Source organism: Triticum aestivum, chromosome 2D, assembly GCF_018294505.1.
Source record: "Triticum aestivum cultivar Chinese Spring chromosome 2D, IWGSC CS RefSeq v2.1, whole genome shotgun sequence".
Taxonomy (NCBI): Eukaryota; Viridiplantae; Streptophyta; class Magnoliopsida; order Poales; family Poaceae; genus Triticum; species Triticum aestivum.
The window spans coordinates 352,063,158-352,076,744 of NC_057799.1; the positions used below are offsets into that span (position 1 = coordinate 352,063,158).

The following is a 13,587-nucleotide window of genomic DNA, read 5'->3' on the forward strand; positions in this document are numbered from 1 at the left end:
CGAGTTCATGTTTCTTCATGAACGGGATATTGGACAACCCTTTTGAAGGAATTTTTTTTCTAGGGTATTGTGCGTTGTTCTTAAACATGTACCCATAAAATTTTAAGCCTCCTCCGAGGTAATCTTCACCATCACGCTGGTGTCAAACCAGTCCGGCAATATTGCTCCACGGCTGCCGACCTGCGCTAGACACGTCGCCGCTTTGTTGAGCCGAGCTCAACTTCTTCGGATCATCATCTCGGCAAGCCGAACAAGAGTTCGGCATCGTAAAGGATAAATCATCATCAACATCGCTGCCCCACGGATTACACGGAGCGGGCATACCGGCATCGCCGCATGGTCACTTCATCAAGCCGGCATTGACCGCGTCACAAGTCACGACCTGCGTCAGCATGGCCGCACTGTTGCTTCTTCAAGCCGATGTCCATCACGCCGAACTGCTTCAACACCTCGGCTGACATGGCAGCTGCAACATCTCCTCATCGACCTGCTCCGTCACCTCGGCTGGACCGGAGACTTGGCTATTTCTTCATCAACATACTCCGGTGACTTCGGCATCACCAGCCGACCAGCTTTGTCACGTTAGCTGGACCGAGGGCTTTGTCTCGGCAAGCCAACCTTTGCCAGCATCGCCAGGCCGTCGCTTTATCGCCCATTAGGCAATGGGTGTGCGGATCGAGTCCCAATTTTGGGAGTCACCTTTCTTCGGATTGCCACAACAAATAAACCAGGTGCTATTTATCCTAGTAATTTTTGCTTGTTTGGGTTTCTTTTTCCCAAGGAATTGTTACTCTGGTTTGTTCCATCATCTGTACACAGGTCTAGCAAATGGTGACCACATTAACGACGGTCACATGGTGGTTCGGTCAGTTTCCGTACATAGTCCGGCAAACGCCGCATCCGGAACTCGGTCCGACCTGTGAAGTCAGGCTTTGCCACGCCTTTACCGCATCACGCTGACGCCTTGCATCGACATTGACTTCGGCGCCAGGCCACATATCTTTAAATGAATTATCTTGCGTAAATTAATTACGCGAGGATTTTTATATATTTATATTATTGTTGTTCGCCTGCACTATTTTACATGTGCAGGCAATGGACTTCGACTACGTCACGTGGTCTCTTCGGCAAGCCGACGCCGTCGTCCCAATCGGCGTAAATCGGCTCACGTGATCACCTTGTTGGTCGTGTTGCCATACCGACGTGTTCGGTTGCCTCGGGGACTTCGGCATCATTGAGAGAGCTCTACCTCATCGAGTGTTCGGCACACGGGCCATATTTCTTTTATTACTCACTTTGCATAAATTATTAATTATGCAAAAAAATTATTCATATTACTATTATCTCCGGCTTGCACTATTTTCTGTGCACAGGTAAATGACCCGGGTCGGGCAGCACTGTCGCCTCGGCTGGACCGGGGCTTCGTCATCACTTCATTAACCCACACCGGGGACTTCGGCGTCATACTGCCGGCCTGCTCCGTCGCCTCAGTCGGACTGGGGGTTATACCTCGCCACATTCTTCGTGCTACATCGCCACTTCGGAGTGCCGAGCTCTTCGCTCCGCCACTTCGGGACCGGCTTGAGGGCTGGGACCTTGTCCCGCATCAAGCTCGGACCACGTCATCAATGCCGAACACATTAACCAGCTAAGTCGCTTTCATGCTCAAAAACTTTTAGTTTTAAATTTTGTTCGGTTCGACCAAGCATCGTACCTTTTTGGCAAAAAGTGGTATGTGAAAAACTTCCTTGTCAAAACTCTGTTTGTGACACACAAATTCAAATACCCCGTTTACTTGGGGGCTTCCTTTATGAAGCCTTTCCTCTTGCATATGATTATACTTGTATGGCTTCGTTCCTTGTTCGTGTATTACGCCACAATATGCACCATGTTGACTTAAGTGTTCCGCAAGCTGGGTTGCCTTGCTCCTGTGTTTACCCCTACGTTCTCGATTGTTCGGTTAGGGAGTAAAGGGAGCACCTCTGCGATTGTCACGATCGGGTCATCCGAGCTCGGGCCTCAGACTGGGTGAAGCCGAAAGCTAGCGCTCTTATTGTTTTCAATCATGGTCGGCACACAACGGAACTCATGAGTACAAAAAATCTATTGCACAAGTCTCATAGTAACAATGAGCAACCGAAGAAAGGTATCGGTGGAGGTACTATTTTCTTCGAAGATGCTTCTTACACTTCGTCAGTAATATAACATAAGTTCCCTGAGCGCGCTTTGTCTGTTACAGCCTTATGGCCTGATTGCCTGGTTATCGGAAACACCGTCGATATTCTCGACAGGTGGAGTACATAACACTTTTCGGCCCTTGACCGAAGAGGGAGAAGCCGACGGTCGGTTAAGACGCGTTTAAAGTTTGAGTGAACACAGATATGATATAAGTACTTCGGTACATACAATCATTATACATAAAATTCTTTTACCCAAGTCACTTGGGGGCTCTTAAATTAGTGAGAGCTGTTTATAATAAGTGTTCTTCTTCTTAGTCGTTGCAAAGTTTTTTTATATCACTCCTTTTTTCGACGCGAGTGTGTGGTCAATAGCCGAGGAGCCTAATTTCTCTCTCAAAGCTGCTAGAGTTTAGTTTGCTAAAATGGCCTAACAAGAAGTACTCCACCTTCGGGATAGGAGGTTGAAGCCGTAGGCTGACCCGCTTGAAGTCTTGAGATAGGATGTGTCATGTTAAAGCACGACAGAAGCACAATTTTCTTTTTCTAAGACCAATTTTCGGATTGGCACCGAACACTTGATCTAGTTCGGACATTAAACTTTGGAATCGGTTTTTTTGGCTTTTCGAGCCTAGGGCACTTTTAAACTATTTGTGTGTTTCCAGCATTAGTCTCGCAGTGCAACGCCGGACAACTTTAGAGATTCGGCAAAAACATTCTCGGATATTGCTATATATGCATCGGTTTCGAATTGTGTCTTCGGTCAAATAGTTGGGTTGCCCGGCTCCCGTGCTTGCCTCCTATGTTCCGCTTTGTTCGGCTAGGTGTGCCCAGGGAGAACCACTGCGATTGTGCTTCCAGCTTGCATGGTTAAGCGCCTCAATGGAGAAAGCCGAAAACTGACTGTCACAATAAGCGTAAACTAGTCAGCAATCCGATGACTGTACTAAATTATAAGATGGATGGAGGTCACCCCGTGTTAAGTGATGGTCCGCTCATAACATTGGCTGAAGTGTTTACGGCTTGACCTCGACTGTCGCCGAACACTAACCGGAGGCTAGTAACTGGCCTCCCAACTTTAAGCTCCTATGACTAAGTGAAAGTTATAAAGCCCGCATATCTGATTGCCTTGTTTCCGCTAACACAACCGCCTTCGGGCACCGAGGCGTCGGCTAAGGGTTGTTTTGTTATTGCGAAAACATCCTGCGTAGCATCTACAAGGGGGTGGAAGCCGACGATGGACCACTTTCAACTGATAAACGGTCGCAATGGAGTCAAAATAAACATATCATCGGCATTTGTATTTAATATACGAGGGCTGCCTTCCGCAACCATCGTTATAAAGCCATAAATATGCATCAATTTGACTTAAGATTTTGGCCAAGCTGGGTTGCCTGGCTCCTGTGCTTACCCCTACGTTCCCGATTGTTCGGCTAGGCGGTAAAGGGAGCACCTCTTTGATTGTTACTACCGGGTCATCCGAGTTAGTACCTCAGACTGGGTGAAGCCGAAAGCTAGCGATCTTAAAGGATATAATTGGTCGGCAACGATGGAAGTGAAAATTTCGGTTCATTAATACCATAGAGTTCGGAAACTTTCTCCGAACTAAATCCTCATTATTTTCCTCCCACATTGATTAGAGGTGAGGTTTCATGATCATGGTCAGCATGACAACCCAAGGAAAGGAACCGATAGCGGGACTATTTTCCTTATGTTTCTTACATTAAAAAAGTAATATAACATATCTCTCCGCGTACCTTTGTTTATAAAACCGTATGACCGGATTGCCTTGTTTGCCGTAAACCTTTGCCCTTATAAAGGCTTAATAAAGTAGGACAAACACTCCCCAGCTGCTGGCCGAGGAGGTTGAAGCCGATGGTCGATCAACAAAGTTTTGGACAATGTGGATCCGAGCATCAATGATGTCAAGTACTTCGATACATAGAATCATTACACATAATTTGTGATTTTACTCCGGATATCGATCCTTAATTCGGCCACCCGTGCCCACATTAAGGCTCGGGGGCTACTGGGCTTCACGCTCATTATTTATAAATATTGAAGGGGCACATCGATCCCCTGATCTGGTGTTGCCACCCGACCAGTGTCTCGGGGGCTACTGCATTGGCAATCCAATGCAGAAAATTTAAGTGCAATATAGTTTTCGAGGAGATTATGATCCTCAGGTTGGTCGGCCGCACCCAACCTGAGTCTCGAGGATTTTGCACACGCTATTTGTGTCTCGAAGTATTCTGCCGAGCTAGGAGTTGATCCTCAGGACGATTTTGCGAATCAACCTGAGACTGAGGGGCTACTGGGATCAGCGGTCTTATGTCATCCTTCAGGTGCATCTCGGGTTTTCGACCGATACACACCTTGACGGCTACTGGCTATATATCTCGGCAATAAATTGCACCAATCAAAAATATTGACAAAAAAATCGGCCCGCTGTCGAGGTGGTGCGCCACCTCGGAAGCAGTCCGGCATAAAGCTCGAGCACCAGTGGCTGGTTCCATAGAGGGCATTTCCGGCATTAAGCTCGGCTAAACTCCTTCAACTTTTTTGAACCAAGGTGATCTATGACACCTCGGATATAGTCCGGCATTGGAGCTCGGCTGTAACAATAATCTTCGGATGCAGTCCGGCGTTGGAGCTCGGATACATTCCAGCGTTGGAGCTCGGAAGCGGTCCGGCGTTGGTGCTCGGCTGCAAAAGATACCTCGAATACAGTCCGGCGTTGGAGCTTGGATGCAAGAGGACACTGCCGCCCGAGAACAACTTCAAACCCGAGGTGTGGCATAAAAATAACAAGGCATTGATAAAGGCCGATAACTTAAAGGGGCTCCTCGGATACCCGACGTGTAAACTCTTCGGATTTACTTCGGCGATCCTCAAGATCGAAGATGAGAAGATTTGTTGAACCAGTTTTCAAGACCGACGACCGAAGATGAAGAACAGTTCGGAAGGATCGAGGAGCGTCCCCAACTTGAAGACCGGTTCAGGGGGCTACTAACGGTGTCCTGGACTAGGGGGTACTCACCACATCGTCTCCCGACTAGGTGGATCGGGCCGAGGACCCCCATGGCGGTTCACTCATGGGCCACTTCGGGCAGCCCATGCCGCATACAAGGAGTATTCCACAAGACTTGGTGATCAAGACAAGGACTCCTCTCCACCAACGTATTCGGCTAGGACTCTTGTTATCCTAGGCCTCCGGTACATTATATAAGCCGAGGCCAGGCTAGTTGCTAGAGGATGATGATACTACTCATCATACTCTTAGGTCTTAGACCACGACATATGATCTCGAGGTAGATCAACTCTTGTAACCCTATATTCATCAAGATCAATCAAGCAGGAAGTAGGGTATTACCTCGATAGAGAGGGCCCGAAACTGGGTAAACATCGTGTCCCCTGTCTCCTGTTACCCATCGATCCATGACACACAGCTTGGGACCCCCTACCCGAGATCTGTCGGTTTTGACACCGACAGCCGCCTGCTCCTGCCTCCCGTGGCCGGCTCTGCTGCCGCACAGGCCTCACCACCCCACCCTACTCCAACCTCTGGCCAGGCGATCCCTTTACTCACCCACAACCCCTGTTATTCTGCGGCGATGGAAGACTCACATCACAGCCGAACCAGTCAACCCTCGTACTCCTCTCTGCGTGGGCATCCACTGTCGCATCTTCCCCGGCTCTGCGTGGGCATCCACTGTCGCATCTTCTCCGGCTCTGCGTCGTCCCCTTCCTAGGCCTCGCCATCGTCCACCGCCTTGGTGCTCTCGGCGCGGCGTGGTCAATGTGGTCAAGGAACGACTTCCATCGGAAGAGAACTGTACGTGGAGAGGCTGACAGTTGGGTCCACGGCCGCAGCAAGGAAGTGCCTCCTTATTACGCGCAAAATAATGATTCCTCCACCTGACAGCAGGGACCCACCGGATGGGCAATCGTATTTCACAAAAAAAAACATTCCCCCCTGACTGTTAGGACCCATCAACTACATCCTCGCACGCAAGGAAGTGCGTCCATATTACAGGCAAAAAATATGATTCTCCCCCTGACAGCTGGGACCCACCATCTATATCTATGCACGCAAGGAAGTGCCTCCTTACCTTCCTGACAGCTGGGACCCACCAGCTATATCTTCGCACGCAAGAAAGTGCCTCCTTACCTCCCTAACAGCTGGGACCCACCCGGTCGAACCGTACTAGGGTTGTCTATCTGGTCGCGAACTTGTACGTACATACTGGTCGATCGGTCTGTCTGCAGGCTGCAACGATGAACCGTGACTGAGTAAGGAAGGGCACGTGTAGTAGAGGCGCGGATGTAGCATGTCACGCAGTCCCGTCTATATCGTGTACATGTACGTATAGCCAGGGTGCAAGAAAGTAAATACGGCCACGTATGTACATACAGATGGGGTCTCGAATGCCTACTCGCGCATACGTACGGCCAGGGCTCGTGTACATGGAGAGGCAGCGGAGGGCAGCAACGGCGTCTTGTTCATTGGCAGCCAACTGGCTGGGTCGGAATGGAGAAACTGCGTCGTGTTCATCGGGAGGCAACGGAATGCATCCTATTCATCGAGGGCCAACTGCTTGGACGGAACAGCCGAAATGAGGCCTGGCGTACCGTAGGACGGAGGAAACAGCCTTTTGTTTGACCACCTACGGTCGAAACAAGATCCTGTTCATCGGAAGGGGTTTAGCGTACCGCAAAACGGAGGAAACGGATTTCTCTGCGACCTCCTACGGTTGAAACGGGGTCCTTTGATCGGGAGGGGTGTGGCGTACCGCAAAACGGAGGAAACGGACTTCTCTTCGACCTCCTACGGTCGAAACGGGGTTCTGTTCATCGGGAGGGGTGTGGCGTACCGCAAAACGAGACTCCACGGGCTACTATTCATCCTCCGTCTACTGCCTCGCTCCAGCCTCCACGAGCTACTGTTCATCCACCGTCGACCTCCTTAAACCTCCACCTGTGACTGTTCATCCACGGCGTCTCCCTCCTGCCTCCACGGGCTGATCCTGTTCATCCAGCCTTCACCGGCTACTGTTCAACCAGCCCTCCACGGGGTCCTATTCATCCAGCCTCCACCGGCTACTGTTCAACCAGCCCTCCACCAGGTCGTGTTCATCCACCCCCAACCGGCTCGATCGGGGTCCTGCTCATCCAGCGGCAACGGCCTTTACTACCACGGGGTCCTGTTCATCCAACCTCCACCGGGAACTATTCATCCAACCCCCAACAACGCTCACTGTTCATCAAGAGGCAGCAGCTGGTTCGATCGGCTTCAGTTAGCCGCAGTAGCGAAGGAATCGCTCGGGTTCAGTTAATAGCCAAGGGATCGATCACTCGGGTTCAGTAACGTAGCTAGTGCAATCGCTCGGGTTCAGTAAGCGAACCCATCGCTCGGGTTGAGTTAGAGCCCAGCGCCTCGCACACACGCGCATAGTGTACGAGAGAAACGTGCAAAGCTCCGTGCATCACTCGGCCCCGACCACCCACCGTAACTGGGAACTCCCCAAAATTTTCCTCGCCCTCGCTTCTACCACGGTTTTTTCCGTCATGGACGGCCCAAAGAATGTAATGCAGGTTTTTCTGTCATGATTTTTTGTCATATAAGTAGGAGCCCACCACATCTACGATGATACGTGCTTTTGTCACAATTATCGTCATAGAAGTGTCATAAGCATGACAGGAAAAAAATTCGTTCGGCCCAAAATGTCACGGATGTGTCTTTTTTCTTGTAGTGGTACCAGCCATGTTCTGCCTCGTTTTGTTACATCTATTTGCATGTTGTATTACTCTCATTGTAGTTAAACATGTGATTCATCAAGCATGTACTGTTATCAATGCTTTCATCGATGAATATGCTTCTGATGAAGAAGTTGGGTTGGGTTTCAAAGCTTTCGAAAGAAAAGTTGAATCTCCCATTCACCCCCCTTTGGTCAATATACTCTCGGTCCTAACAGTCATGACTTATCGGCTTGATTTGAGGGCCTAGAATTTCATCATATGCAGAGAGACAGTAATCAAGCTGTTGACATCCTCGCCCAGATGGGCGCCAAACGGGAGCCAGTACGGCAGAACACTTTCCTTGAACGATTGTTTAAACCATCGGTCAAATGGCAAGGTGACGCCGAGCAAACCGCTAAGACGGCTGAGCAATTGGAGCCCGAGCTAATCACCCCAGCGGCCATACAGCCAAACGAGGAGATAATCGAGAGCTCGACACTAGAGGAAACCTCCGCGGCCCATGAGATTATGGCAGTAACCCGTAATCGCACCCTGGACTGAGCCAATACCTACGTACTTGCTGCACAGGGAGTTGCCCGAAGACCATACAGATGCATCACGAATCGTTCGACGATTGAAAGCATATAAGGTCCATGAGGGGGAACTATACAAACACAGTGTCACTGGCATGCTCCAACGTTGCATCTCCGAGGAAGAAGGAAAATAACTTCTTTCGGAAATTCACTCTAGTGTGTGCGGCCATCATTCAACACCTCGGACTTTGATAAGCAAAGTTTTTTGAGCAGGTTTTTATTGGCCCACTGTGCGAGACGACGCACGAGACCTTGTAGATGCATGCGTGGGCTGCCAGCTCTTTGTCAAGCAAAGCCACATGCCAGCCATAGCTCTAAGAACCATTCTGATCACCTGGCTATTCGTGGTCTGGGTGGCTAGACATGGTCGGACCACTCCGTGGAGGAACAGACAAGAAGAAGTACCTCCTGCTCTTGGTCAACAAGTTCACAAAATGGATCGAGGCAAAACTTGTAACATCAGCCAAGGCCGAGCCAGTGATTAACTTCATCTCTAGCGTAGTACAACATTATGGGGTTCCCCACATCATCATTAGGATTTAGGACAATGGGTCCAACTTTACCACGAGGTAAAGGAGTGATGCACCAAACAAGGCATTAAGCTTGACTATGCTTCGGTTTACCACCCGCAACCAATGGTCAGATTGGACGAGCAAATGGCTTAATCTTAAGCGGCATCAAGCCTCTCTTGATTCGATATTTAGAAGAAGCTGACAACAAGTGGGTCGAGGAGCTTGACTCCGTACTGTGGGGCTTGCGCACCACACCTAACAGATCCACGGGCTATACTCCATTCTTCATGGTTTACGACGCCCGAGGCCATACTCCCTAGCAACCACATTCACAACACACCTCGAGTATGCCTGTATGAGGAAAAGGAAGCCGAGCATAGTTGGCAACATGACCTTGACGCCTTGGACGAGGAACGAGAGGTCGCCCGAGCACGCTCAACCTTTTTCGAACAACAGGCACTCTCCATCTACACACTGGAGTCATCCATGATCAATTTGAGACAGTAATTGATAAATAAATGGAGAAAAGGGAAAAAGAAATACCATTAAGGCAATTGTTGAACACCTTGCATGCGGAAGGGGTCAGAGCCACGGCGATGGAGCGCCCGACTAGGACTGGACGCGTAGGAGGCCGGCGATGGTCCCTAGCAGCCTGCATCGGCAATTACCAGGCTCGTCGATGCCGCATGGGAGCTGGAGGAAGCAACGAGTTTGGCCATGGTGGCGGTAAAGTAGGCTAATTCTGGTGTCCTCGACTGGCGTGGGGTCACGCACAGGGCTCATACGTCATCTCTGAGCTCAGGCGGCCCCGTCCTGACCAAATTGGGGCTTATATGTCATCTCTGAGCTCGGGCGGCCCCGTCCCGACCAAATGGACGAAACCGATTAATTTTGGCACCGATGAGGGATGAGGTGGGGGACGAGGGCGGTGAGGCTGGGGAGAGGGGGTGGGGATGCAAATGACGCGCAAGCCAAAAGGACGCTCGAGTTAGCCTAAATTTGTTGAGACTTCGTGTTTTCTCAAAGCAAAAATACTCCCTCCATCCTTTAAAGAGTGTACTTCCAACTTTGTTGGAGAGGTCAAACCATCTCAAGTTTGACCATGTTTGTGCAAAAGTATATCAATGTTTGTGAAATTAAATATTGTTCTAGGGATTAATGACTTTTGGGGGAAGAGCTAGGCATGCTCTAAGTACTCATGCTTCATTTTTTTCATGACTAGAAATCAACTTTATTTCGAATTAATTCCCCCGGTGCAATTCTGGTTCTCACCAGGGCCACTCAAATTTAAGATCTGATAGTGATCAAGCCGATACCATAATTTGAATGTTGAACCATCGGGCAATTTTCAGGAGACCATAAGAAGAACATGAAAGAGAAGTAAAAGTAGAAGCTAATTCTTAACTCAAATGTCCATATATATATCATTAGCCGCATGCCACTAAAATACACCACAGATGAATGCTGAATCTTTGAACAAAGAGTTGGCCATCCACAGTAACTCTGAACACATGGCACAAAAATTGTGACCAAGAAAAATCGAAATGCTATAGAGGCCTGCACAAGAAGACCAAATTCTTGAAAGCAATCAAGGGAATGGCTGTTAAATAAGCTGTAATAATTCTCAGCCCTTGGTTCTTAGTATTGTGATGCTGCCTTTCCCACCTTCTGTTCTGATTCTTGTCTTGCCAATGACCGGCTTCCCAGAGAAAGCTGAAGTTTCCAGGATTTCTGGAGGCTTCTTTGGAGGAGCATGGATGCGCTGATTTATATCCTTGAGAGTGACATCTCCTTCTTCCCAAGATGGTTTGATAAGGGTAAAAGGGTATGCTATAGATGTAGTTACATTTTGCTTCGCCTTGATCATCGAGCTTCCTCCTAATAGGGAAGCAAAGCCAAATGATCAACATATATATTACTAGAGGTTCAAGTGTGTAAGGTAAGTTGATGAATAATAAGATACTATCCAAACTTAAATACCTTTAGATACTTTGAGTGTAGAAAGTTTCCTAGTCTCATGCATTATGAGACTTTCTGTCACCGGAGCAATCTCACTTGTTCCTGTCATAGATAGAAAGAACAAGTGAATAGCTGGAGAAAGCTACACAAATTCTGTTTTAGCAAGTCACTATGATTGCCAAACAACAGCAAGTTGCACAAATTGCAAGTATACCGCAATGCAATTGCAAAGAAGATACAAAACAGAATACTCTTTACAAACATTTCTAGGACAAATACTGACAATATGGCGAATATATGCATAGACTGGAAACCCTGACAGTAACATTGGATGAAACTTTTTTTAAATCTCAAAGATGACATAGAAAATGTGCTTTGTACGGACCTGGCACATCGGTTTGACAACCAATGTATGTAATGCTCTCCTGGCTAGAAGGCCTACAAACAAAATATGAACTTGTCATGATTCAAAAAGAATGAGAACTAAAAGCAAATTGGCTTTAACGGAACCAGATAGGAACTAACATTTGATCAGGCGTGTAGTAGATAGTAGCTCCTTCAGAGTAATTATCCAATTGATTATCTGATGGCTCGTAGGATGCTCCATTAGACAAGGAACTGAACTTATCTGATACAAAAATATCCATTCAGCAAACAGAAAAGGCATGGCAGTAGGCAGCTGCTGGACAATAAGCCATATGTGGTAAAAGGATGAACCTAAATCATCTGAATTGATCTGCATATTCCAGTTTAAAGTCTGTGGTTCATCAGTGCAAAGCAATGAAGTCTCTGCTACCTGAGATATTGATCAACAAAGGACGCAATAGTGTAAGCAATAGCAAAAAATAGACGAACTTTGAACATAGCCAGCTACTAGTGAACCACCTCAGATGTGACAAAATTAGAACACATTTCATGATCACCAACTTCTGGCTGATTAACCTCAGAAGGGTACTCCAAAACGCGTCGCCGCTTTGATTCCCGAGACTCCTCCAGGTCTAGTGTCTCCTTGCAAGTGATATCTGGCACAAGTAACCTTATTCCTTTAAGCAAAACTTCAAGAGTAATATAGTGCCGATAATTCTCTGAAAAAAGAAGTTTCCTACCCCCAATATCAAAGAAGGCCCGGCAGTCCCGCAGAGGAGTTTGATTTCCCAGTAATCCAAGTAGCTCATCATCATCATCATCTCGGTTGAGGCAATCCCACACGAACTTAGCAACGTCTTTTGAGAAAATAATAATAATGATACAGTAAGTCCAAAAAATAATCGGCAGTTCTGACATGGATGTTGGTTATTGGTTTGAGCGATGTACCATGATTTCCATCACTAGGTTCGCCATGCTCCTTCTCTTGCCAATCCCACAGACTGCAGCAAGCAATATGAGATCAGGCATAAGTTCAACTAATGTAATACATTGAAATAGTTGTGAAATTTCTGACGAGTACTCAGTTCTGTGGACAGTCGAGACATGGTTTAGTTTCAGTTGCACAAACGAAAAACACGCCACGAAGTATGACCAATCCAGCATCAGTATGCTCCCATTTCGACCCCTCGGAGCCAAGAATATCTCGATCCAGTTTTAAACACACAAACTTTACACAATCCTCCTATTATCTCATTTGCATCAAAAGCAACAGCAGGAGCGTGCATCGGTGCAGGAGGACGGCCCAATCGAACAAAGTAAATCGAGTTACGACACTCCATAGACACAAACGGGGCACCTAAGGATCTTCTAATCTAGCAAATCGACGGCAAGATCCCTCTATTTTCGGAACGGCAGAAGGAGCAGCCACGGAACTCCCGAAATCCCCATTACGCCCAGCAGATTCTAGTCCCTCATGCGCATGCTAGTCTCAAGACCCTACCAAACCCCAGTCGATCCCCTCCATCCAGCAAATCCTCGAAACCGCCCGAGAAATCACAGCGCGAGAACCGGCGCGACAGCAACCGACAACAGGAACCCGCACCCCCCGCAGCACGCACATTTGGCTGTTGCCGTCGCCATCGCCGGAGGCGCCGCCTCCGCCTCCGCCTCCGTCGCGGCGCGGGTCCATCGGCCCCGGAAGGCCTGCCCCGACTAGCCGTTGCGACGGGACCCCCCCCCCCCCCCCCCCCCTCCCCTCCCTCTCCTTTGACTCTAGTGGACGGGGAGACAGACAGAAACACTGCTCCTCCGCTGTCTACTCGATTCCGCAGCGGCTCGGGTAGCGCCGCATTTGTAGTCCGAGAGACCGAGGTGGGAGAGAGAGAGAAAGGGGAGAAAGAAAATAGAAAGAAATGCGGAATGGAAAATTCGGGGGGCACGAGCGGGGCCGGGTGGGCTGCCTGCCGAAGAGGCCGTTAGCCCCTGGGTGTTGGCGCCGCTTTGCCACTTTTTTTTAAGGAACCGGCAGAAGCACTATCTTTTCATTTCAGACGAAAAAGAGGGTTTATGTATAAAGATGACAGGTTTTTTTGGGAAAACCTGACGAAACCCTTATAAGAACCGTTGTGGTATGCTAAGTGAACCAAATCACCCAATGCCGGTCGTCACTTGTGCCCTGCCAAAGGCGCAAGCCCGCATTCTTATATCGTCGAGCGCGATGGCCGCCACCTCCAGGTGAGT

At 48.6% G+C, this 13,587-nt stretch overlaps 1 protein-coding gene across 2 annotated transcripts; it reads right to left on the minus strand.

Annotated features, from left to right (window-relative positions):
- Positions 1-10,398: 10,398 nt before the first annotated feature.
- LOC123053109 (protein XRI1) lies at positions 10,399-13,117 on the minus strand. 2 transcript variants are annotated; one of them, XM_044476508.1, is made up of 9 exons: positions 12,966-13,117; positions 12,295-12,347; positions 12,087-12,203; positions 11,866-12,002; positions 11,698-11,776; positions 11,506-11,608; positions 11,366-11,418; positions 11,002-11,082; positions 10,399-10,899 (listed from the first exon to the last, which is right to left on the minus strand). In XM_044476508.1, exons 1-9 carry the CDS (start codon positions 13,034-13,036, stop codon positions 10,646-10,648), a joined length of 948 nt encoding a protein of 315 aa, XP_044332443.1. In that variant the 5' UTR covers positions 13,037-13,117; the 3' UTR covers positions 10,399-10,645. The 2 variants fall into 2 exon arrangements, with proteins under 2 accessions (XP_044332443.1, XP_044332442.1); XM_044476507.1 differs by lacking the exon at positions 12,966-13,117 and adding an exon at positions 12,428-12,959.
- Between the last annotated feature and the right edge of the window lie 470 nt (positions 13,118-13,587).

Coding starts and splice junctions, on each gene's coding strand:
- LOC123053109 (XM_044476507.1), bottom strand. CDS start 12,510: ATGCTGGATTGGTCATACTTCGTGGCGTGTTTTTCGTTTGTGCAACTG. Junction 12,003..12,086: donor GGCCTTCTTTGATATTGGGG/GTAGGAAACTTC, acceptor TACTTGTGCCAG/ATATCACTTGCAAGGAGACA. Junction 11,609..11,697: donor GATCAATTCAGATGATTTAG/GTTCATCCTTTT, acceptor TTTTTGTATCAG/ATAAGTTCAGTTCCTTGTCT.